The sequence below is a fragment of the Leucoraja erinacea genome, chromosome 1, assembly GCF_028641065.1.
Source record: "Leucoraja erinacea ecotype New England chromosome 1, Leri_hhj_1, whole genome shotgun sequence".
Taxonomy (NCBI): domain Eukaryota; kingdom Metazoa; phylum Chordata; class Chondrichthyes; order Rajiformes; family Rajidae; genus Leucoraja; species Leucoraja erinaceus.
The window spans coordinates 73,053,630-73,078,632 of record NC_073377.1 but is presented as its reverse complement, the minus strand read 5'-3'; the positions used below and the strand labels follow the sequence as shown (position 1 = coordinate 73,078,632).

Here is a 25,003-nt window from a genome sequence, read left to right as displayed (position 1 = left end):
CCGGTAGGAAGGTGGCCACCAACAGGCAGGCGGGCGCCGGCAGGAAGGTAGGCGCTGACAGGGAGGCGGGCCGCTCCTGGTGACTGACAGCGGAGGCGGCCAATCAGTGCGGTGATGGTGCCGGAAGGAGCCTCGCCAACCCGGCCGTGACTGACAGGAGAGGAGACCAATCTGCGCATGCGTGGTATTTAGGATTAATAAAACCTTAATAACTTTTAAAATATACCACCGATCGGAACAAAACTTGGTTAATTTGCAGCACAGGACAACAGCAAGTAAGGTGGCGAAATATCATAGCGCTATCGAGTACCGTTTTTACACAAACTGGAAGATAACAAGATGAGAGTTTTAGTTGTGTATAGATAGATAGATTACTCTTAAATATTTATGTCCTGAAACCGCATTAAATTTTCTGACATGAAGTAGAATGCTTTCCCTTTCTTATTCTGTAGAGGAAAATACGTGCAAATTCCATGTTTTGAGATTAGTTTGCAAACTTGCCAATGTTTCTGAACTTGATCAAGTTCTCATTTTATATTTTGTCATTCAAGTTATGTTAAACATTGACTGAGGTCAGACTCATGGGGTACCTGCCAGATCCCAGAAGGGTAATCCCAATCCTCCCATTTCCCCTCTACATATTTCCTGGTATCCCTGCAACTTATTATATCTTGGATATGCCCTTCGACTCCCATTTGTTCTTTATACCATTTTCCTGCACAAAGAGCTAAATTACAGTAGCCACATGACATGCCAATGCATATTTGGAACATGAGAGGAAATCGGTGCATCAGACGAAATCCATGTGGTCACACAAAGAACAAACAAACATTTGCAAAGTAGCATCTGAGAATGGGAACAAACCCAGATAGCTAAGCTGCAGTACTAACCGCTTCACCACCACGCTATCCACTGGCAATAGTTAAGTCACAAGAAAATTTGCAATATGCGCAAGATCTATTAGATCCATCTCGACTCAACTCAAAATCTTCCATGCCTTTCCTTGCAGCAAAAACTTTTTCCATAATTATTTTTAGACAAATAGCTTTCTTAGTACAATTGTTGTGTTTGAAATATAATGTGCTTGAGTGGCTAAAGTGGAGTTGAGCTTAATGACTTTGAGGCAACTGTCATACCTTATTCTAGTGGAGCTTATCTTGTCCTATTCAATTTAAATTGTAATATTCTGGATTTCCTTTCCTGTACATTTACTCTGGTACACTTCTATAAAGTAACTCCTGAGCTACCAGCTGTTCAGGCTCAATAGTCAGTTTCCCTCATTCTCTTTTACATTAGGGATCATATTTTGGGGTATTGGCTAGACTGCCTCTTGAACATTAATGTTTATTTGTTTCTTGCCAAGCAGAATGACACATGATATTCTAGATTCAGGATAGAAATGCGCGATGTCCTCTGATTTCCATTCAAATTTGTTTTGGTGGACCACTTTCAATTTTACCCTTGGCAATGTCAACATCATTTATTATATACATGTCGGGTATACTTGTAGTTTCTCCAACCCCTCTACCAATTATAGCTGAATCAGCGGTCTTAGTAGAGACTAAAAGGTGAAGCAAGGGGTATTCCTGGTCAAAATCCTTTGTGGTTACCAAGTGCATTTAACCACTGAGCCATATAAAAATAATCCATGCATTTGTTGAATGAAATATATCTGATTATATATTTATCAGGGTCAAGAAGGCTCACCAGCGTCTCTTCTTCCTGAGGAGACTAAAGAAGGTCCATCTGTCTCCTCAGATTCTGGTGAACTTCTACCGCTGCACCATCGAGAGCATCCTTACCAACTGTATCACAGTATGGTATGGCAACTGCTCTGTCTCCGACGGGAAAGCACTGCAGAGGGTGGTGAAAATTGCCCAACGCATCACCGGTTCCTCACTCCCCTCCATTGAGTCTGTCCAAAGCAAGCGATGTCTGCGAAGGGCGCGCAGCATCGTCAAGGACTGCTCTCACCCCAACCACAGACTGTTTACCCTCCTACCATCTGGGAGGTGCTACATGTCTCTCCGTTGCCGGACCAGCAGGTCCAGGAACATCTTCTTCCCTACGGCTGTTACATTACTTAACTCGGTACCTCAGTTATTGCCAGTCCGTCCGTCCCCGTCCCCACCCCCCCGGACACTCCTTCGCCGTAAAAAATTGCACTACTACGACTGTACGTACGTAAATATATTTATTGCTCATATTCTATGTCGCTCTTCTAGGGAGATGCTAACTGCATTTCGTTGTCTCTGTACAGTACACTGCACAATGACAATAAGGTTGAATCTGAATCTGATAAACCAGGTTGCATTTACTGCAATTACACTAAACATTTTATATTGAAAATATCATTTTACTTGATCAGGAACTGGATTTGTAGTGTTTTGACTGAGTTTTATCCAATATTTTAAGGGTCATATCCATGGTGAAAAAATGAAAGAAGCCAACCACAGAGCTGCTATAAACATTTTTAATCAAGTGAACACGTCCTTACTTCCGCAAAATGTCTTAGACCTTCATGGCCTTCATGTGGATGAAGCCCTGCATTATCTGGAGGAAGTGCTATTCCAGAAGATTAATGGTAGGTTACTCGTAACGTATGATTAGCAGTACAACTGTTAATCAACTTGAAATGACAGAACAAAACACTGAACTTCTCCTCCTCTTCCCAGCTTTATTTATCTTTGCCTTTGTCATATAAAGCTTCCAGGTGTGAACAGTAAACATAGACATACACACAAACAATAACAGCGTTTACTCGTGTGTTCATCTCATTTAAGGTTGTCTACAGGCCTGTGGTGGACAGTATAGCAATTAAACTGTTCAAAATCACTTTGGATGTTTTTGCTTTGTTAAAAGCTTTATATAAATAGAACAAAGCCACGAGAACTACTATCATGCTTATAGCAAAAGTTGATGATCTCATATGTGGCTGCATTTAAATCCACAGTTTTATCACTTTTCTTAATAAATAATTTTCAGGTTAATGTATCCATCAATATTGCTAACTGTGATAGATTTCTTCATGCCAGTGACAAACCTGGATATGTATAAATATAATGATTAGCTGAAACCTGAAAATCAGATCTCGGAGAGACACCACTCGCAAACACAATTGCCAATTTGAAAAAACGCTAATTTTCCATTCCCCCTGCCAGCTTTTAAGATTTGTTACTTGAGTTTTCTGAAGGAGTTTAATCAAAATGTATTTGGGGAAATCTATAATTTGTAAATATTCCCTTGTCCAATACTGAAGTTAGCACCCAAACTTGAGAAAGATTCTCCACAGTCCCACTACCTTTTCAAGCCCAATTCCTTTGACCCCGAAACCTACAATCTAAAATGTGAATAAATTAATACAAATTGAATTTGGAAATGGAACTGATTAAACTTCAGCATTATCACATAAGGGATTAGATGAAACTGAATCAGGCACAGTGCTGTAAATAGTCAAGCCACTACCTCACGTTGCTAGAGACCCAAGTTCAATCCTGACCTTGTGTACCATCTCTGTGGTGTTCGCACATTCGCCCTTTGAACACTGGTTTCTTTTGAGAGATTTGGTTTCCTCGCATGTCCCAAAGATGTGCAGGCTGGTAGATTAATTGACCACCGTAGATTCCACTATGTATGTAGGTAAAGTCTTGTTTAGATTATGAAAATGTGAGGAAAGTAAAAATGGGGTTAATGTAGGATTAGTGCAAATGTTTGATGGTTAGTGGGGAAATCTGTTGGCAGAAGGGTCTACTTTAGTACTGTTCTTCTATAAGTCTTTGACTATGAATTTACAGAGGATAGGCTTGCATTTGAGATAAGATAATAATTATATTTGCATTCCAGGGTGATGCTGGAAAAATAAGAAATGAATGAGAATAAAGCCCAATTTAGTTTCATGTTGTCCAGCTGAATCAGGTGTTGAAAGGCTAAAACTGATTTTATCCCATATCTGTCCACAGGGGTTAAGAGCAGAGAATAGGGCCACACCAGAAAAAATGTCCATAAGGAAAGAGTGTAAAGCTTTTAATGTGATCTAGGCAATAAAAAGTGGGGAAACAAGAAACTGCAGATGTTGGGTCACACAAAAGGACACACAGTGTTGGTGTAATTCAGTTGGTCAGACATCATCTCTGGTGATCATGGATGGGTGACGTTTTGGGTCGGGACCCTTATTCTAAAGTGGAATTCTGGATGGAGTTGAGCAAATCAGTTAATGCTGATGTTGTAAAGGGGTGGGGGCCAAAGCAGGTTAAGTTACTTTTGTTGTAAGTGAAATTGGACTGAGCTTTTTTCCAGAGCCAGATGTGGAAGAAATTAGTAGAAATTATTTGCAGTTTATTGTGTTTTTCATGACCTCAGTACCAGTGTCACCAATGAAAGCGTATACGGATAGGAAATGAACAGAACTACCCTTCTCTGTAAGATAGTGAAAGTTGCAGGCTATGTGAGATGACAAGGGGAAAACATTTCATTTGTGAAGGTGGATGAGTGGATTTATATTTGGAAGAGAAATTTAAAGCGGGAAAGAAGGCCAATGAACATGGAAGAAAGAAATGGTGAATTAGTATAAATGCAGAAATTGCTGACTGCAGAATAGTTCAGTGCCATGAAGGTACATGTGAAGATTTTTAGCCATTAGTGGTGCGATAGAAAACTAGGATTTGAAATAAGTTCAAGTTCAAGTGAGTTTATTGTCATGTGTCCCTGCATAGGACAATGAAATTCTTGCTTCGCTTAAGCACACAGAAAATAGTAGGCATTTACTACAAAACAGATAAATGCGTCCATATACCATGATATAAATATATACACACATGAATAAATAAACTTGTAAAGTGCAAATAACAGATAGTGGTTATTAATAATCAGAGTTTTGTCCGAGCCAGGTTTAATAGCCAAGAGTCTTACGGAAGGTGAATATGCCAGAGTATAGGAAGCGGTTACATTGTGTTACATTATGTGTTACATTACATTGTGTTACATTACATTGTGTTACATTACATTGTGTTACATAATCACATTATGAGAAGAACTTTTTTCACACAGAGAGTGGTGAATCTCTGGAACTCTCTGCCACAGAGGGTAGTTGAGGCCAGTTCATTGGCTATATTTAAGAGTGAGTTAGATGTGGCCCTTGTGGCTAAGGGGATCAGGGGGTATGGAGAGAAGGCAGGTACGGGATACTGAGTTGGATGATCAGCCATGATCATATTGAATGGCGGTGCAGGCTCGAAGGGCCGAATGGCCTACTCCTGCACCTAATTTCTATGTTTCTATGTTATAGTGTTCTTTGGCTGACATGAAACACAAAATTATGACATTTAACCATTATCTAATACGTGGGGTTAGAATTTCTTCATTTTTGTATTTTCATTATGGTTTCTATTGAATTTTAGTTTAGTTTAGAGATACAGTGCGGAATCAGGTTTTTGGCCCACCGAGTCTGCACTGACCAGCGATCCCATTATTCTACACTAGGGACAATTTTTGCATTTATAGCAAGCCAATTAATGTGGGAGGAAACCGAAGTTCCCTAAGAAAACCCACGCAGGGCATGGGTAGAACGTACATATTCCGTAGAGACAAGAACCCGTGGCCAGGATCGAACATAGGTCTGTGGCACTGTAAGGCAGCAACTCCACAGCTGAGCCACCGTACTGCCCTCGGTGATCCCTACATAATGCCACCCTAAATAAATAAGCTGAAGTTTTTAACAGTTGATATTAAATGATTGCTGAATTTATTAAATTAGGAATTTAAAGAAAGGATTGCTTTCTTATAATAACATTTTAAACAATTAGTGGACCATTAAAACTGTTTGTTCACTTTTTGACTGGACTTTTAGTTCCTGTTAATTGAAGGATTTCTTTTCACCATTAAAATTTTCTTTTCAGAATACCAGCAAAAAGGTGGTAAATCTTACCTGTCTGTCATAACTGGGAGAGGACGGCACAGCCAAGGAGGAATAGCACGTATAAAACCAGTTGTTATTGACTACCTCAAACGCCAGAATTTCAGGTACAGGAATTGTGCTTACATTTCCAACATTTTTTTTGGCAATCAGTTTACTCAATTTTAGTTAATTCACTTTTTAATCTTTATTTCCTGCAATCTGCCGTGATGATAAGAATTGGAGATCTGTATAGTCTTCTAAGATAGCAAATTAAAACCTGATCTGACCGTTTTGAACCGACTGAGGCCTGAATATTTTTTCCCCATACCAAACCCACCTGTTGCTGTAGATATTACAATCTCAAACATGCTTTTTAACTTGTTTAAAAATAAAACATCAAATACCAACCCAACCAGGATTAAATCTGAATATTTGTCTAAAGTACAAAGTTGAAGAGGGCAAGGCTGTAGACATTGTCTATATGGACTTCAACAAGGGCTTTCGTAAGGTTCTGCATGGCCGGCTACTCTGGAAGGTTAAATTGCTTGGGATCCAGGGAGATCTATCAATGTGGGTGCAGAATAATGCAAACAGATGCAAAATGTCCATAATAGTTTGTTGCGAAGGTGGGGTTATGGTTGGGGTTGTTCAGTGAGCCTAATGGTAACATACTGTTGCTTAGTGCTCATTCTTACACTTTGGAATTCAAAATGCAAACTTTTAGAATCGTCGAGCTTATACAGCTGGCCTTTTGGCCCAACATGTCAATCAAGTTGCCTAATCGAGCTAGTCCCACTTGCATGCCTGCCCATATGCCTGCAAACTGCTCCTATCCATGTTCCTGTCCAAGTGATTTTTTTGAATGTCTTAATTATACCTGGCTCTACCATTTCCTCTGGCAGCTCCTTCCATGTACATATCACTCTTTATGTGGAAAATAGTTGCCCATCGGGTCCCATTTACATCTTTCCCTTTTCATTTTGAACCTAGTTTTAGACCGCCCTGCCTGGGGGAATAGACTGGTTTTCATATTCATTTGTCATTTCTCTCATGATTTAATAACATTCATTTGTCCATGCTCTCATGATTTAATAAACCACTATAAGGTTTTGCCTCAGCCTGCTATGCTCAAGGGAAAAAAAGATCCAGCCTCTCCTAATTCAAACCTTACAGAGTAACAACCTTGTAACTTTTTTTGTTCCCCTTACAATAGCAGGGCAACCAGAACTGTACACATTACTCTAAATGAGTCCATATCAATGTCTTGGACAGCTGTAACATGATGTCTCATCTCCTGTCAAACATGTGTATCAAACATCACCTTCACTACCCTGTCTACTTGTGTTGCCACTTTTATGGGACCACTAGACTAAGTGGGATATTGCACCACTCACCTGTTCCCCCCCAACACAACCCGGTTCCACCACTCACCCGTTTCCCCCAATGCAACCCATTCCCCCAACGCAATATTCCACCACTCACCCATAGCCCCCAACTGCACTGGGGTGGCTCATTTCCCCTTATTCACCCTCCCTCTTTTTAAACTTTAAAAAAATCCAATTGCAATTGCTGCCAGGAAAAAAAATCCAATTGCACTTGCTGCCAGGACTCGGTGTACTGGGATTTGCAACTTTGTAGCAGACAGGGCTACAATCCCATTGTGACGTAATCGCTGTAACTGCCACTGCAACTTCAACTCATTTTTCTCAAGGTGGGGTTTTGTAAAGTTAAAAATGTGAATAACTTGTAAAATATAACATAAATCTGAACGAAACTTGTTAAAAATACACCATAAGACAATTGTGAGTAAGGTGGTCCAAAGATTGTAGCGCTATCGTGTACTTTTTTGCCATAGTTCCCAGAACAGACATGATGAGAGTTTTAGTAATATAATAATAATAATAATAATAGATAGATGTACGTGCACCCCAACATCTCTCTGTTCTGCAACACTCCCCGCTCCCTACCATTTGCCGCATAAGCCCTGCCCATGTTTACCTTACCAAAACTAGTCATTTTAATCTTGTTCTTTCACTCAGTGACAATTCCCCAATTTTTCCACTTGATAAGTGTTTTGGAGCTTTGACATTAGTCTCCTTGTAAATGCAAAGCCTGAAAGTACTTCGACACCATTCTTATTGACCTATCTTAGCCGCACTGTAAAATCTGTTGGTACACGAGTCAGGGTATGGGTGTTAACATTTCCTCGATAACCAAACCAATTACAAAAGGAAACTGAGCATTCAACAAAATGAAGTAATTCCAAAATATTTGCCTTTTATTATTTGTGTTAATATGCCTCGATTATTTGATCCTGTTCACAATTTTTTGTGTTAGAATTTAACTGATTTTGCGTAATAAATGCAACAGAATACAGTTGGTAACTATTTACTTTTTAACTCCATGCTTGGTTTATTTTAGGTTTACGGAGCTACAGCCAGGTGTTGTGAAAATCAAGTTGAAGTGACAAGAATATGACAAGAAGATTATTTTCTAATTTTGAGAGTATGCAACTGTCTCACTTAATCTTGCAGCACTGGTGAGAGTGTTTCTAACATTTAACGATATAGTGCTTTTTTAAAAACATGGCATCACTCAGGGAGGTCATAGAAGACTGAAGATTGAGAGACTTTTTAAATCAACTTACAGCAAAATCTTTGAAATTATTGCATTCTTCTTAAGCATATCAATCTGACTCCTGGAGTAATGAAGCTTTTACACTGAAGTTCTGATAAATGTACTGATTGTATTCAATTCAATGTTTTCAAAAGTTGTTTTAATTTCCATTTCTGTTTGTGGTGCTTTAAAATGTCTGCATACAAGGATAGGAGTTCCCCTTTCTGAAATATTTTGGGGCTGTAAAACTGAGAACGATTTACCCTACTGTTAATTGCTTTAATTTGCATGCCATAATTAGAAATGAAAAGTGTAAGGGTTAGGAGCAGGAATAGGCTTCTGGCCCTTGAGCCTCCTCTACCATTTGTGAAATTAGCCAATTGCAAAATATCTTTTGCTGGTATGGATCAAAACTGTGTCTGATTTTGCGCAGATTTTCATAGACTTTAACAAAGGGTAAATCTGTAAATGGGACTCCCAAGATTTAACTGGAAAATTCTTCACTTTGCTGATATTTGCTATTTATTACTGTTTTAAAGCAATAAAAAAAAACATGTTTAGTTTTATGTCTGATGCAATGATAAAGTGTTTTGTCAAGAAAAGGATTTTGCTCTGACTTGTTACTTTTCATTATTTTGTTTTGGAGGCTATAAAGTTCCAAAACAGTTTAAAAAAAAATACCTCTGGGACAAGCACTACTGGGCTCAGCATTAAATATCTATGAATTATTATTGTAAACTACAAAATACCTGTTAATGCCAGTATTTATGAAAACTTCTCATTTTAGCCATTGAATAAGCTAATTAAAGATTGATTTTTAATTTGGCTAGTGTACTGAAGTCTTGTGCTGTAATAATGAGTTACCGTTGTAATTTTTTTAGCGTGGATATTTTGTAGATTTACACCACATGGCAACTTGATTTAAAGCTACAAAGCTGCTCAGTAACTAGATTCAGATAATGTAACAAGGAAATTAGGTTCATCCCATTTTTGCAGTTTTAAGAAGCTTACAAATACTTACGAAATGTGTTTTTGTTTCCAGCCGTGATCCCTTATACCCCACAATTTGTGAATGAGAAGAATTGTGCAATTAATATTATCTCTAATATAATGTGTCATTGTCTAATGCTCACCAGCTCAAATAGATCATTGAATTGCTTCATTCAATATTTTAAAATAAAGTTTTTTCCAGAATTCCATAACCTCAAAGTGATTAAATGAAAACTGGTGGAATACATAACATTCACTGTTCAGCAGTCTAGAACCAGGATGTGCATATGTACATTTTAAGCAAATACATTTTTTAATCAAATTTGCTTCTTTCCAAGGTACACGTTATCCACCGGTTCCATTTGCTATTTTATTTCAACTCTCCTACAGACCTTTCTGTTGCCAAGCAAATAAAGGAATCATTTGGGAAATTGAGCACAGACGCAAATTCCACATTTCAGCACATTGATGTTGCAATATAATATTTTCACAAGCAGTCCTTTGGTTTCAGGAATGAAGTGCTTCCATTTCAGTTGTGTTTATTAATATTACTCCTTCATTTTGAGTGATCATGGGCCAAGGATTTTGATGAATCATGGAAATGTTCACTTTTTCAGAGAGACTTTGATAACATCCTTTGAGTCTTTCCACTGTTCACTCGGTGACCCCGTACCATGACAGAGTGTGGAATTAGGTATCTGTTTGTGATTATGATGTTATGCATGTGAATAATGTGGCTTCTTTTTCTTGCGTATGGCGTGCACAGCCTAAAGTTGTAGGACAACTTGTTCTATTTGATCCTATTCGATTGTGCACACCAGGTTGATTGTATTTGTCGAAACAGGGCGGACCACATGAAGGTTGCAATCTCCCACCCCAATAATGTGGCTTATTCATTGGAATAATTACAGCCTTAATGCTGGAACTGGTGGCAGAACTCACTGATATTGGATTGCTCACACTGCCAATGAATTTAGAGGATTTTACAGAGATGATAATTTTTCTCCAGTGCTTTGAGGTGATGCTGTAGGTAATCAATTTTGCCAAAGGGCGGGGGTTACTGCTGCAAATTAAACCAAGAACTTTGTGCTGGCTTTGAGGAATTGATTTTTAAATGTGCTTTCTTTAAGGTCTGCTGGTGCACTGGTGGCGATGGTGAATTTCATAATTTTGCCTTAAATGAAAGAGAGTTTCCAAGTTATAATAAATGGTCCACATTTTCTAGGGTCTCATTGTGGACTTTAGTTGTTGAAGAACAATGTTATACAGTGGGGATGGATCTGACAGAGGACATCCATTTTGCAGATAGGAAAGGCAAGAATCATTCTTTTGCAAGCTTCCATGAATAAATTGATAAGTTGGAACTTGATCTCCAGACTGCAAGTTGATGGCTGGAAGTGGGTGACCTTGATTTTGGAGGGGACATACTGTATGTTGAAGAGTTTCTCACTTGCTGGTTGGAATGAGGTGCAGCCTTAGGTGTAAAAGATGGAGATAAGTGTTGGCACAATGGTACGGCCTTGCTTGATACAAATCTGCATGGCAATTTGTTCTGTGTGGTACTGTTTGTTCAGATCACATTTGTTTGCCATTATTAAATAAATGTAAGCAGCCAAATTTCTGTAGGCAGCCAAATTTATGAAGAATGCCCCTTAATCTCGTAGGATTGATAGTATTGACACCTGTGTGAATTTTCTTTTAAAGGCCATTTTTTAGTGGATGATACTGCTTCATTCATTTCATTTGGAGTTGAAGATCATGTCCATTGTTCCTTCTAGATGGGTGAAGTCCAACTGTGGTTCACAGAACAGTTCTTCGTCCCAGAGAGGAGATGGCTGAGGGGGACCCTGGTGATTACTTTCCTTTGGTAGACATCTGTAGTTACTGAAATCTGGCCTATCTCCCTTATTGAAGATGATTGCAAATACAATGTCTCTGCGATCCATTGCCATGTTCTCCACATTGAAGACATGAAAATGAGGTTGCAAACACTATTAGCCCCCTTTCTCTATTAACCAAAATTTCAAGGATGGGCCTTAGAGTATTGGGTTTCTGCTATTAACAAATTGTACAAAAAAAATCACATACTAAATTTTCAGCACTTTAAAATGCTTGGTTGTTTGGTTGTTCAACTAGAGAGCATTGAAATAATTCTTTTATCCAAGGTGGTTGAATAGAGAGTCACATGGATGATTATGAGCAGTGTGGATGTTGGCATTTTCCCAATTTGTTATTTCAAACCCAAAAAAAGAAATCTTATTTAGCAGAGCACTAGGTACTAGAATCTGTTTATAGTTAGTAGAATGTTAGTGTGCGTGTGTGTTTCGGCTTCAAGCATCGGAGAAAATAATAGGTCACCAATGTTTTTTAAATCCCATGACAGAACTAATTACAGAGACAAGAATATATATTTTTTAAAGTTGTTATATTTCTTCATTTAGTCATGCATTTATCTCCTGGTCTATGTAAATAGTGTTCAAATAAGTATTCATTTTCCTCATCGCTGTATGGAGCATGTTGGAAGAAACCTTCTGCGTATTTATTGTAAAGTACTTCTTTTTCCATGTTTGTGCGCTCATGGAGAAGAGAATGGTTTATTGTCTTTCAGAGGTATTTTCTCCTTTATAAATTTTATTTCTTAAATTGACTATTTTACTAACATAGAAAAGGAAAAAGCTAGAAACACTCGAGCATCATCAGTGGAGAAAGTAATGTTATTTTAATAATAGCAATTTTGTTCAAATATTTAATGATATTTGCAATAATCTGACAATGGAATAATAATTTTCACTTATTACTGTAACTAAGAATGATTGCAGATAAGCCTGCAGTTACATATTTATTTCAACTCTAGATTTTTTCTCCATATTTACTTTTTTTTAGATAAATAAGTAAAACAACAAGTTGCTCGTGAATTTTTGTTAGTTGGCTTTGTAAACTGTAAATTTAGTTTTGAGTTTAACGTCAAAATTTAATTTTGCCAAGTCCTATCCCATCTAATTGTAGAATTTAGTATTGGTTCATTTTTGCCAGGTTAACCACAGAAGACAACCTTACAGATTAGTAAAAGTGCTATAACTGCTAGTATTTGTGCATTGCAGAGATCAGCAACAAGGGAGCTTGGATTCTGGAATGGTGATCTTCTTCGGAGGCTAGATTTTCTACCCGGGAAAGATCATCTAACATTAAAACCATGAAAGATATAAAACATTAAAAAGATACGTTTTAAGTGGCCAAAGCTCAAATAAAAGATGGCTTGCACTTGGAAGAAATAATACCACACCCAATGCACATTCAGATGTAATAGTTTGGTCAGATAGCTATACTTTAATGTTCAATAATCAGAGCAGGATCTGCAACACAACTCTTACTGTCCCATTGCCTTGCTGTGGCTGCAGACAGATTTATGTATGTACTAGCAAAAGTGACAATACCCTTATATCCTGAAACATATTGAATTTAATTCTAATAGTGTATTTAAAAAAAGCAAATAATACTTTGTTGCATTTGAAATGTGATATTATAAAACAAACACAATTATTCATTGTTTCCGTGATAGTAAATAAATCAACATAGTTGCTGACTTCAGAGGTTCAAATTTTGTAAGTTGAAACTGATGGGTAAGGTACTTTTGAAATGAGTGTTATGTGCTATTTGCCATTGGAAGGTTTATTTTCAATTTATTTGAGTTTGAACATTGCATTATTTTTCCTTACTAGAAACACAGGTTGCAATCTTCATGCTAGTTTCGCCCTTCGCATCTGCCATTAGGACCAAAATATTCAGTATTTACACATTTATATCTATTTTTCAAAGAGATGTAATAAATACTGTAAGTTTGTAAATGTAAATGTTTTATGATTTGAAATATTGTGGGTTAGATTATCAAAAATTGTATTTTATTTTTTCAGTAAGTGTGTTTTTCAAGATTTTTTCAAATAAAATTGTTACATTTAATGTTGGAGTTTTTAATACTTGGCATTAAATACTTTAGCTAACCTGTAAGGTAACATACAATATCGGTTAATTAAACAATCTTCGAGAGGAACTTGGCAAGTCAGGCAGCATCTGGAGGTAATGGGCAGTCAACATTCCGTCAGGGCCCTTTATCTGGATTGGGGGGTTTGATTATCCATTTCCCTTCACAGATGCAGCCTGACCCACTGAATTCTTTCTACAAATTGCAAATGATGGATCCTGGAACAATAAAACAGAATATTTTGTCTTTTAACATTCAAGGTTTGATTCGGGCAATAGTTTATGCATGATTGAAATCCATTTGATTCGTACCAAAATTTTGAATTTATCAGAAGGTTAATCGGTGTAACATGCAAATATAATGTGTTACTCAAGAAAGAAAAGGGTGAGAAAATGGAATGAGAAATTATTTGTTGGGATAATGCTGAATTATGGTAGCAAAGCACTTAAAAATCATAAGATTGAGTAGAATCAATATGATTTTATGAGGGACAATCTTGTTTGTTAAATCTAAACGCCTTTTTGAGAATGCAACGTACGAAGCTTTTCAAAAAGGGGGGTGGCATGACAGGATTACAAAAATTTTAATGTGAAATAATGTGCGTGCTGTGCACATCACGAGCGCAAAGCGTGAAGTCCCTCGATGCCGGGGTCCAGGGCCCTGGAAGCTCTGGGGTTTTAGATGCATTCTGAGCCTTATTTTGGAGCATTTTTACACCAAACTTATGACCAATAGTTCAGAAATTAACAGGAATCTGAGAGGTAGCTTTTTCACGCAAAGGGTGGTGGGTGTATGGAACGAGCTGCCAGAGGAGGTAGTTAAGGTTGGGACAATCCTAATGTTTAAGAGACATTTGGACACATACATGGATAGGACAGGTTTAGACGGATATGGGCCAAACGTGTGTGAGTGGGACTAGTGTGGATGGGACATGTAGGTCGGTGTGGGCAAGTTGGGCTGAAGGGCATGTTTCTACACTGCATCACTGTGACTAAAAAGTTAAGAAGAAAAATGCATGTAGATAAGTAGAGCAGATTTGAAAGGGGTGAAATGTAAAGGCAGAATGAGGTTTATGGGTGGAAAGGAACATAGGAAAGAACGGGATGGGTGAGCTTGGGCAGATGGGTGAAGGGAAAATAGACACAAAGAGCTGGAGTAACTCAGTGGGTCAGGCAGCATCTGTGGAGAACATGGATAGGTGACATTTCACAGAGTGCTGGAGTAATTCAGTGGGTCAGGCAGCATATCTGGAGACAAGGTATAGATTATATTTCAGGTCAAGACCCTTCAGTAATATTCATGTGACATGTATAGACATTCCTGAATGTTACCCAAACCATCGTGAGCTACTTTGTGACGGTGCGTGCCCTCTCCTATAATGTCTCTGCTGCCTTGGGTGATGCAGGACAGGACACAAGCTTTGGGACACGGTGTGAAGCTGTTGCCGTCTGTCCCAGCCTGGTAAAAACCTGGATTGAGTGGACATGGAGAGGATGTTTCCACTAGTGGGAGTCTAGGACCAGTGGCCACAGCCTCAAAATTAAAAGACGTTCCTTTAGGAAGGAGATGGAGCAGGAATTTCTTAAGTCAGAGAGTGGTGAACTGAGGTCATGTTGCAGTTGTATAAGATGTTGGTGAAACCGCATTTAGAATATTGTGTTCAGTTCTGGGCACCATGTTGTTGGAAAGATGTCAAACTGGAAAGAGTACAGAGAAGATTTATGAGGATGTTGCCAGGTCTAGAGGGTGTGAGCTATAGGGAGAGGTTGAGTAGGTGGGAAACTATGAAGGACATTTTGCCATAGAGGGAGTGCAGAGACGGTTCACCAGTGATTCCTGGGATGTCAGGACTTCTTATGAAGAAAGACTGGATAGACTTGGTTTATACTCTCTAGAATTTAGAAGATTGAGAGGGGATCTTATAGAAACTTACAAAATTCTTAAGGGGTTGGACAGGCTAGATGCAGGAAGATTGTTCCCGATGTTGGGGAGGACAAGGGGTCATTCCTTTAAAACCGAGATGAGAAGAACTTTTTTCACACAGAGAGAATCTCTGGAATTCTCTGTTGCCAGTTCATTGACTCTAGGGAGTTAGTGTGAGCTATGGCTAAGGGGATCAGGGGGTATGAGAGAGGTTGGGACTCTATGATCACATTGAGCGCAGGCAGGATGAGGGGAATCTACTCCTGCACCTAATTTCTATGTTTCTAGGAGCGCAGGAGGATGAAAATCTTATAGAGGTGTCAAAATCATGAGATTCAAGAGAGTTTATTGTCATGTGTACCTGATAGGACAATGAAATTCTTGCATTGCTTCAGCACAACAGAACATAGTAGGCATTGACTACAAAACAGATCAGTGTGTCCATATACCATTATATAAATATATACATACATGAATAAATAAACTGATAAAGTGCAAATAACAGATAATGGCCAATTAATGTTCAGAGTTTTGTCCGAGCCAAGTTTAATAGCCTGATGGCTGTGGGGAAGTAACTATTCCTGAACCTGGTCGTTGCAGTCTTCAGGCGCCTGTACCTTCTACCTGAAGGTAGCAGGGAGATGAGTGTGTGGCCAGGATGGTGTGGGTCCTTGATGATACTGCCAGCCTTTTTGAGGCAGCGACTGCGATAAATCCCCTCGATGGAAGGAAGGTCAGAGCCGATGATGGACTGGGCAGTGTTTTACTACCTTTTGTAGTCTTTTCCTCTCCAGGGCGCTCAAGTTGCCGAACCAAGTTACGATGCAACCGGTCAGCATGCTCTACTGTGCACCTGTAGAAGTTACATAGAAACATAGAAAATAGGTGCAGGATGAGGCCATTCGGCCCTTTGAGCCAGCACCACCATTCATTGTGATCATGGCTGATCGTCCTAATATCAATAACCCATGCCTGCCTTCTCCCCATATCCTTTGACTCCACTAGCCCCTAGAGCTCTATCTAACTCTCTCTTAAATCCATTCAGTGACTTGGCCTCCACTGCCCTCTGTGGCAGGGAATTCCATAAATTCACAACTCTCCGGGTGAAAAAGTTTTTTTTTCATCTCAGTCTAAATGACCTCCCCTTTATTCTACCACTCAGAATTTCTGATGAGAAAAAAAAACTATAATGCTTACAAAGGACTGGTTTACCAAGGACAACAACTGCAGGTTGCTGGTTCACAATGGGATTGGGAGGGGGGGGGGGGAATGATGTGCAAACATGAGTGTTAAAGTATCTGAACAAGCAAAGATTGATTGGTTTGCTCGTTAAGTAGAGAATCTACTTGCAAAAACATAATTTATAAGAGACTATTTTATGTACATGTTTCCATTTGTACCAAACCTCAAGCTGCTAAGCATGCTGATACTTGTCAATAGTAGCACCTGCTTCTTGCATGATTATGGTTTAGAAGTGGTTATAAAATATGAGCACTCAAGAGGCATTGAATTAAATTATGAGAAAATGGTAGATTGCAGCTGCATTTCCACTTCACCAAAACGCATTAGATTACAATATGATATGGAAGCTATACTTGGTAATCCCTTATTAATAACGGTCTATTGTGGTAGACACAAAATGCCGGAGTAACTCAGTGGGACAGGCAGCATCTCTGGAGAGAAGGAATGGGTGACGTTTCGCATTGAGACCCTTCTTCAGACCTATTATGGTTTATTATGGTACCAGTGTTTTAAAAGTTGGGATTCTTAACGATTTGTGCAAATGGTTAAATTAAAAAAAACACCTTCACTATGAACCCTATGTTTGTTTGTACACCAGATGGTGCTACAATATATGCCAAAATATAACTCATGTTTTTTTGTCCACACTTTGCCAGACAATGGAGCAAAATTCTCTTTAACAATATAATTCCAATATTAAGTGGATATGTACTGAAACTGAATAGCAAATTTATGGTTATTGTTGGAAAACTCCTGGTAAATCTAATTGATTTTATTGTTCTTTTCCCCTGCGAATGTAGTGGACACCATAGTAACAATTTGAAGATTATGCTCACTATGATTAATATGGTTGTGTGCTTAGGTGGGAGGAGGGATGAATCGAGAATTAGAATCAAAATAGGAAGTGATAGATTGAACCAAGGTTATGGAAGGATCTGTAGTCAAGACAAACATTTTGGCTGTAATGAGTTATGAATAAGTGGGGCTGGCAACTTCACTTACATCATCCATCTATCTTTCTCAACTCCATTTAGTCATTGTCATAAAGTAATATAGCACAACCAAGATGCCCCTGCTAAGCTAGTCCCATTTGTCAATTTTTGCCCCATAATCTTCTAACCTTTTCCTATCTATGTACCTGTGCAGATGTAATATAAATAGCCATACAGCATAGAAATAGCCCCTTGAACCCTTGAAGACTAAGATGCCCCATCTAAGGTACTCCCAGTTGCCTTCTCTTGGCCCATATTCCTCTAAACATTTCCTATCCATGTGCCTGTCCAAATATATTTTAAATGTTGTTATTGTACCTGCCTCAACTACTTCCTCTGGCAACTAATTCTGCAACATTCTCTGGCCATTTACCCACTAACCTCTGTGAGGAAAAGTTTCCCCTCAGGTTCCTAATAAATTGTTCCCATCTCACCTTAAATCTATGTCCTTGACTTCTTGATTCCCTACTCTCAAAAAAGATTGTGCATTCATCCTGTCTATTCCCCATATGATTTTATACATTTCCATAATATCACTCCTCACCCTCCTATGTTCCAAAGAATAAAGTCACGGCCTGCCCAACCTTTCCCTGTAATTCATGCACTTGAGTCCTGGGAACATCCTCGTAAATCTTCTTTGTACTTTTTCCAACTTAATGGTATTTTTTCAAGAGCAGGATGACCAAAACTGAACACAATACTCCAACGGCATTTCGTTTGGACCCCCAGGGGTCCAAATGACAATTAAATTGACTCTTGACTCTTGACTCTTGACTCTTGAAGTGCAGACTCGCCAGCACATTGGACAACTGTAATATCATGTCCAACTTTTATATTCAGTTCCTTGATTGATGAATGTCCACATTCTAAAAGCCTTCTTCTCTACCCAAAATATCTGAATACATGTTATAGAGTCAGAACCATCACAGCAAGGAAACGGATCCTTTGGCCCAACTCGACCAATTCCGACCCTATCTAAGCCACGTTTCTACCTACGTTTGACCAATATCCCTCTAAATGCTTAGTGTCCATGTACCTGTCCAAGTATCTTTTAAATGATCCCATTGTACCTGCCTCATCTAGGTACCTCCTCCGGCGACCTGTTCCTTATACACACCACCCTCTGAGTGAAGAAATTGCCCTTCAGGTTCCCATGAAATCTTGCTCTATGTTGTTACTCTTTCAGTATCTTTCCTCAATCAATTTCAGTTACAAACATACAATACTCTTGATCTGGCATTCAGCACATTACATCTGCCGCTGTTCTTTTCTTCACTCATTGCCTTGCCTTTGGTCTTCATAGCCTTCTCTTCCTAAGAGCACAAGCACAAACATACATAATGGGCAAGCATTAATTGTGCTTGACAAGCTGGTAGTTAAGCACCGTGAACTGCTGCAATGCTTCAGTTGTAGGCAGCCAACATATCTGTTGCTTGGGGCTGCAGCCTGGCCTGCAGCATTGCCTTTGATGTCACCGACTCACGGTTGGGACAGTTGTGCAGCTAGTGGAGCTTCTGCCAAAAAGTTATTGGGAAGCAGTTAGACTCGGTGAGAATGAATTAATATTTCCAAATTAGAATTGTTTTACCTTTAGAAGGGTGAGGTGTCATGGGTCACAGTCTCTGACCTGCTCTCATAACCATAGAGAACATGTGGTAATAGTGCCCAATAGAATGTTGATGATGGGGAAATCACGACTGCTAATCCAACTGAATATCAAGGATAGGTGGTTCTATTCTCTGCTGTTGGAAATGGTCTTTGTCTGACACTTGTGTTGTGTATATGTTACTTGCCACGTTCCAGTAAATGCCAAAACATTGACACAAGGACCTGCAAATGCTGATTTACAAAAAAAAAGGACGGTGCTGGAGTAACGCAGCAGGTCAGGCAACATCTCCGTGGATTGACAACATGGATTGACAAGGTTTCACGTCAGGTTTGAAGAAGGGTTCCGACACAAAGCATCACCTATCCATGTTCTCCAGAGATGCTGCCTGACTCTACTCTCTGCATGACCTTCTAAATGACTCCAGAACTTGATGTCATGTCATAATGTTGTCTAGGCTTTTCCTTGTGTTGGCCTGGACAGATTTATTTGGTTGAAAAGCTGTGAATGGAATTGGACGTTGTCCAACCATCGACAAACTTCCCAACTCAGCCATGATCATATTGAATGGAGGTGCAGGCTCGAGGGGCCGAATGGCCTACTCCTGCACCTAATTTCTATGTTTCTATGTTTCTAACTTCTGACCTAATGCAGGAAGGATTGGTTTTGATAACTTACCTGAAGATGGTTGGGGCAAGGCCATTGTTCTGGGAAACCAAAGTGCTATTTCAGGGAAGGGACTATTGACCACAACCATCTTTCTTTGTGCAGGAATGTTTAGGACTCTTTGTCTTATGCCAGGCCATTCATTCCTGTCTAATCATTGTGGGGGATGGTAATAACCAAGGATTATTTTCTAAACCATTAGCCACATCCATAAACATCTCATCGGTGGGAGCCTCACGGGTCGACTCGCGCTCAGAGGTCGATGAGGACGTGGGAGAACCACCGTGAGAGGGGGAGGGAGAAGAACAAGGGATGACCCGACGTGGGGGGACCTTCGTGAGGGAGGGGAAGGAACAATGAACAATGGAGGACCCAGCGAGGAGTGACCGCCGGGAGGAGGGGGAGGGGGTGGAGGAGGAGGAGGAGGGGGGGGGGGGGGGGGGGGGGGGAGGAAGAATCAATGGAGGACCCAGCGAGGGGTGACCGCCGGAGGAGGGGGAGGGGAGGGGAGGGGGAGGGGGGGGGGGGGGAGGAAGATCAATGGAGAACCCGGTGGGGAGTTTTGTAACTTTTTCAGCGTTGTTTATGTGGTGACTATTGCTTACCTTGGGCATGCAAGCAAAGAATTTCACTGTGCCTTGTCACATGTGACAATAAAGTATTCCATTCAATCCATAATCATAACAACAAATTCAATAACTTCATGCTTTCTTCAGTAACAAATAGACTATCCTTTCTGCTGTTTCACTGCTTCCTTTTGCACACCGTCAAACCAGAAACAAGACCATAAGATTGAGATCCAGAAGTAGAACATTCAACCTATCAGTTTAGTTTAGTTTATTGTCACGTGTATTGAGGTACAGTGAAAGCTTTGGATTATCTTTAATCAGACTTTACTGGACTTTATCTCGCACAAAACATTATTGCCTTTATCCTGTATCTGAACCCTGTGGACAGCTTGATTGTAATCATGTACATTCTTTTTGCTGACTGAACAGATTTTCAATGTACCTTGGTACATGTGACAATAATAATAAGCTAAACTAAACCATTGAGCTTGCCATTTATTTGATAAGATCATCTTTAACCTCTCATCCTGTACTTGCCCCACTCCTCTTGATTCTCTTAATAAACGAAAACCTATTAATCTCTAGCTTAAATATTCTCAGTGGTTGAGCATTCATACTTGGATAGATAATTCCACCAGGTGGCGCCAGCAATGGCTGCCTCGCCAACAGTTTGTCTCGTCCATTCCTTCTTTATTGTTTATAGTATGTGTTAAATGTGTGTTTTAGTGTTCTTTAGCTTGTTCTATGTGGGGGTTGGAGAGGGGGGGTGGGGTTGTTCGGGGCAAACTTTTAAAAATCGTGTACCTTGACAGAGATACGATTTTTTTTCCGTATCATATCTCTGTCCGCACTGCGGCCTAACATCGAAGAGTTGGCGGCCTCTGCTGGAGACTGACTTAGAGAGCTCCTGCGGACTTTAACATTGTGGAGCTGACGATCCCTATCAGGGATCGACCTTGGAGCTCCAACCACGGGAGAACTGACCCATTCAGGCACTTCGACCGCCCCGAAGGCAGAAGCTTCGCTCGCCCCGACTGCGGATGGTTCAACTGCCCCGACTGCGGGAGAATAAAGAGGGAAGATAATTGGACTTCATTGCCTTCCATCACAGTGAGGAATGTGGGGAATCCACTGTGGCGTATATTTATGTTAACTTTTATGTAGTTGTGTGTCTTGTTGCTTTTTTTAGTATGGCTGTATGGTAAATGGAATATCACTGTACCTTAATCGGTACATGTGAATAAAATACCGTGCATCTTGAATTATAAGATTTACTAGTGTGAGCAAAGGAATTTTTTCGGATTTTCATGACAAAGAAGCCCATACACTCACTGCTAGCTCTCAGATCAATCCCATTCCCACTTATTTCCTTGTAAGACTTTCTCTCTCGCGTGCCTGCCAACTGCTCTCTGACTCTCCTGCTACCCACCCACACCATCAACAATTTGCAGTAATCAATTAACCTACCAGCACACCAGTAGTACGTGGGAGGAAACCGAAACACTGGGGGAAACCCATGAGGTCACAGGTAGAGCATTTGAACTTCACACAGACTGCACTTGAGATCAGAGTCAAATGTGGTTTACTGGAGTTGGGCAGCAGTAGCCATACTAATTACTGTACCATTGTGCCACTCTTCTCACCTCAATCCTGAATGGCTGACATCTTAGATCAATACTCTGGCCTCTGTTTCTAAATACTTCAGATCAGGGGTTACATCATTCCTGCTCTATATCAAACACAACAAGACTAAGAAGACTGGGCCTATACTGTTGAGAGCTTCAATGACTGAACCTCTCATTTGCCTAAACTCGTGGATGCAGGACCAGTCTGCTTATTCCATACTCAACTCCCAGGAACCAATTTGGTGAATCATCATTATACTTCTAACAATAGTTCAAGCGAGTTTATTGTCATGTGTCCCTGATAGGACAATGAAATTCTTGCTTTGCTTTGGCACACCAGAACATAGTAGGCACAAATACAGAACAGATCAGTGTGTCCATATACCATTGTATAAATATATACACACATGAATAAATAAACTGATAAAGTGCAAATAAACAGATTGTTGGCTAATAATGTTCAGAGTTTTGTCGGAGCCGAGTTTAATAGCCTGATGGCTGTGGGGAAGTAGCTATTCCTGAACCTGGTCGTTGTAGTCTACAGGCTCCTGTACCTTCCACCTGAAGGTAGCAGGGAGATGAGAGTATGACCTGGATTGTGTGGGTCCTTGATGATACTGCCAGCATTTTTGAGGCAGCGACTGTGATAGATCCCCTCGATGGAAGGAAGGTCAGAGCCGATGATGGACTGGGCAGTGTTTACTACTTTTTGTAGTCTTTTCCGTTCCTGGGCGCTCAAATTTCCGAACCAAGCCACGATGCAACCGGTCAGTATGCTCTCTACTGTGCACCTGGAAAAGTTAGGGAGAGTCCTCCTTGACAACCTGAATCTCCGTAATCTTCTCAGGAAGTAGAGGTGTTGATGTGCTTTCTTAATAATTGCACCAGTGTTCTCGGACCAGGAAAGATCTTCAGAGATATGCACGGCGAGGAATTTGAAGCTCTTGACCCTTTCAACCATCGACCCGTTGATATAAACGGGACTGTGGGTATAACTTCCCCAAAGTATGCAGACCAGACCTGTTCATGCTGTTCCAGTTATACTATCACCAGGACCTGATATAATCTCAGTAAGAAATCTTTTCTCTTGAACACAAATCCTCTTGCAATAAAGGCAAATGTACCTTCCTAATTGCTATCTGTCCCTGCATTTTATGTTTATCGATTTGTGTACAAACATGCCATGTCGCTCAGAACAACAGTACCCTACAATCACTATTATTTAAAAAAAAATTACTTTTACTTTACTTTACATTTTCTGTCAAAATGGAGGAATTCACATTTTCTGACATTTTATTCAATCTAACATCCACCTGGCCTGTCGTAATATGCCTTGCTACTCCTCACAGTGGACACTGTTATCCAGCTTGATATTGGTTTATTATTGTCACATGTGCCCAGATACAGTGAAAAAGAATCAAGCCATACACAAGTACAACAGGCAGTGCAATGAGAAAAATACCCCAGTATTGTTCCATGTTTCAACTACAGAGAAAATGGAGATTAAAAGGAAAGTGTAAGAGCCGCAAAGAAGTAGGTTGGGGCAGCGGGACTACATCATTAGCTTATGAAAGCCCCCTCCATCGACTCCTTTAAGTCAAGGCTAAAAACTTATCTATACTCCCAAGCCTTTCCTGACGTCCACTGAGCGAGGGCTTTATGTATATATGTATGTAGTTTGTTTGTTTATACTATTCTTATAACAAATGTAAAGTACTTTGGCCAACGAGAGTTGTTTTTTAAATGTGCTATATAAATAAATGTGACTTGACGTGACGATGAAAGAACCGTTCTATAGTCTAATAATAGTGAAGAAGCTGTTCTTGAATCTGGTGATACATGCTTTCAACATCGCATCATCAGCAGACTTGAATCTATCACACTTAGCCAACGATTGTGAACATCTGGGCCTCTGGCACTAATTCCAGACGCACTAACACTACCTATAGCTTTTCAAATTGAAAATGACTAGTTTATTCCTATTACTTTTTCATTCCATAAACTAATCTTCAAATTGTCCCAGCATGTTACCACTTATCTTGTACTCTAAGATTGGGCAAATGTCCTTGGCATATGAGAGGTCCATTTAAGAGATTAATAACAAGTGGTTCTTGAATGTGGTGGCACATGCTTTCAATTCTTTGTATCTTCTGTCCAAGGGGAGAGGGGAGATGAAGGAATGGCAAGAGTGTGAATGGTCATTGATTATTTTAACTGCTCTCCTGAGGCCAGCGTGGTGTGTAGATGAAGTCAATTGTGGAGAGAAGCTAGTTTATGTGATGGACTGGACTGGGCTGTGTCCACTACTTTGTGCAACTTCTTGTGATCTTGGGCATAGCAATTGCCAACCCAGGTTGTGATGTATCCCAGTAGAGTGCTTTCTCCTGCATATCTTTAGACATTGGTAAGAGTCGTGGGAGACATGGTTAATTTCATTAAACTTCTGAGGAAACAGAGGTGTTAAAGTGCTTTCTCGTTTTGGGCCAGAAAGATTGTCAGTGTAATGTACACATAAGAACTTGAAACTGTCAACAAACTCCATTCAGCCCCATTGATGCAGACTGCGGCATGTACTCCAACCTGCTCCTGAAATCAATACCTAGCTCCTTTGTACTGCTGACCATGAGGGAGAGGTTATTGTCCTGACACCATGTTACCAAGCTCTCGATCTCCTTCCCCGTACTCCATCTCATCATTGCTGGAGATCAGGCCCACTATGGCGATGTCATCTGCAAACTTGGAAATAGAGGGAGAGCAGAATTTAGCTGCACAGTCATGACAGTATAGGGAGTATATTAAGGGAATGAGAATGCATCCTTACAAGGCACCAGTGTTGAGAATTATCGTGGAGATTTTTGTTGCTTTTCTTTACTGATTGTGATATATGGGCTGAGAGGTCAAG

The 25,003-nt window shown here is 39.9% G+C and overlaps 1 protein-coding gene across 1 annotated transcript in view; it reads left to right on the top strand.

Moving 5' to 3' along the window:
* The window catches only part of n4bp2 (NEDD4 binding protein 2), a 70,777-nt gene extending 57,312 nt beyond the window's left edge, over positions 1-13,465 (top strand). Inside the window, exons 14-16 of the mRNA XM_055637365.1 lie at positions 2,416-2,584; positions 5,895-6,018; positions 8,315-13,465. Of these exons, the coding sequence (XP_055493340.1) occupies positions 2,416-2,584; positions 5,895-6,018; positions 8,315-8,360 (339 nt within the window). The 3' untranslated portion in view covers positions 8,361-13,465. The remainder of the gene's footprint in view (positions 1-2,415; positions 2,585-5,894; positions 6,019-8,314) is intronic.
* Positions 13,466-25,003: the final 11,538 nt, after the last annotated feature.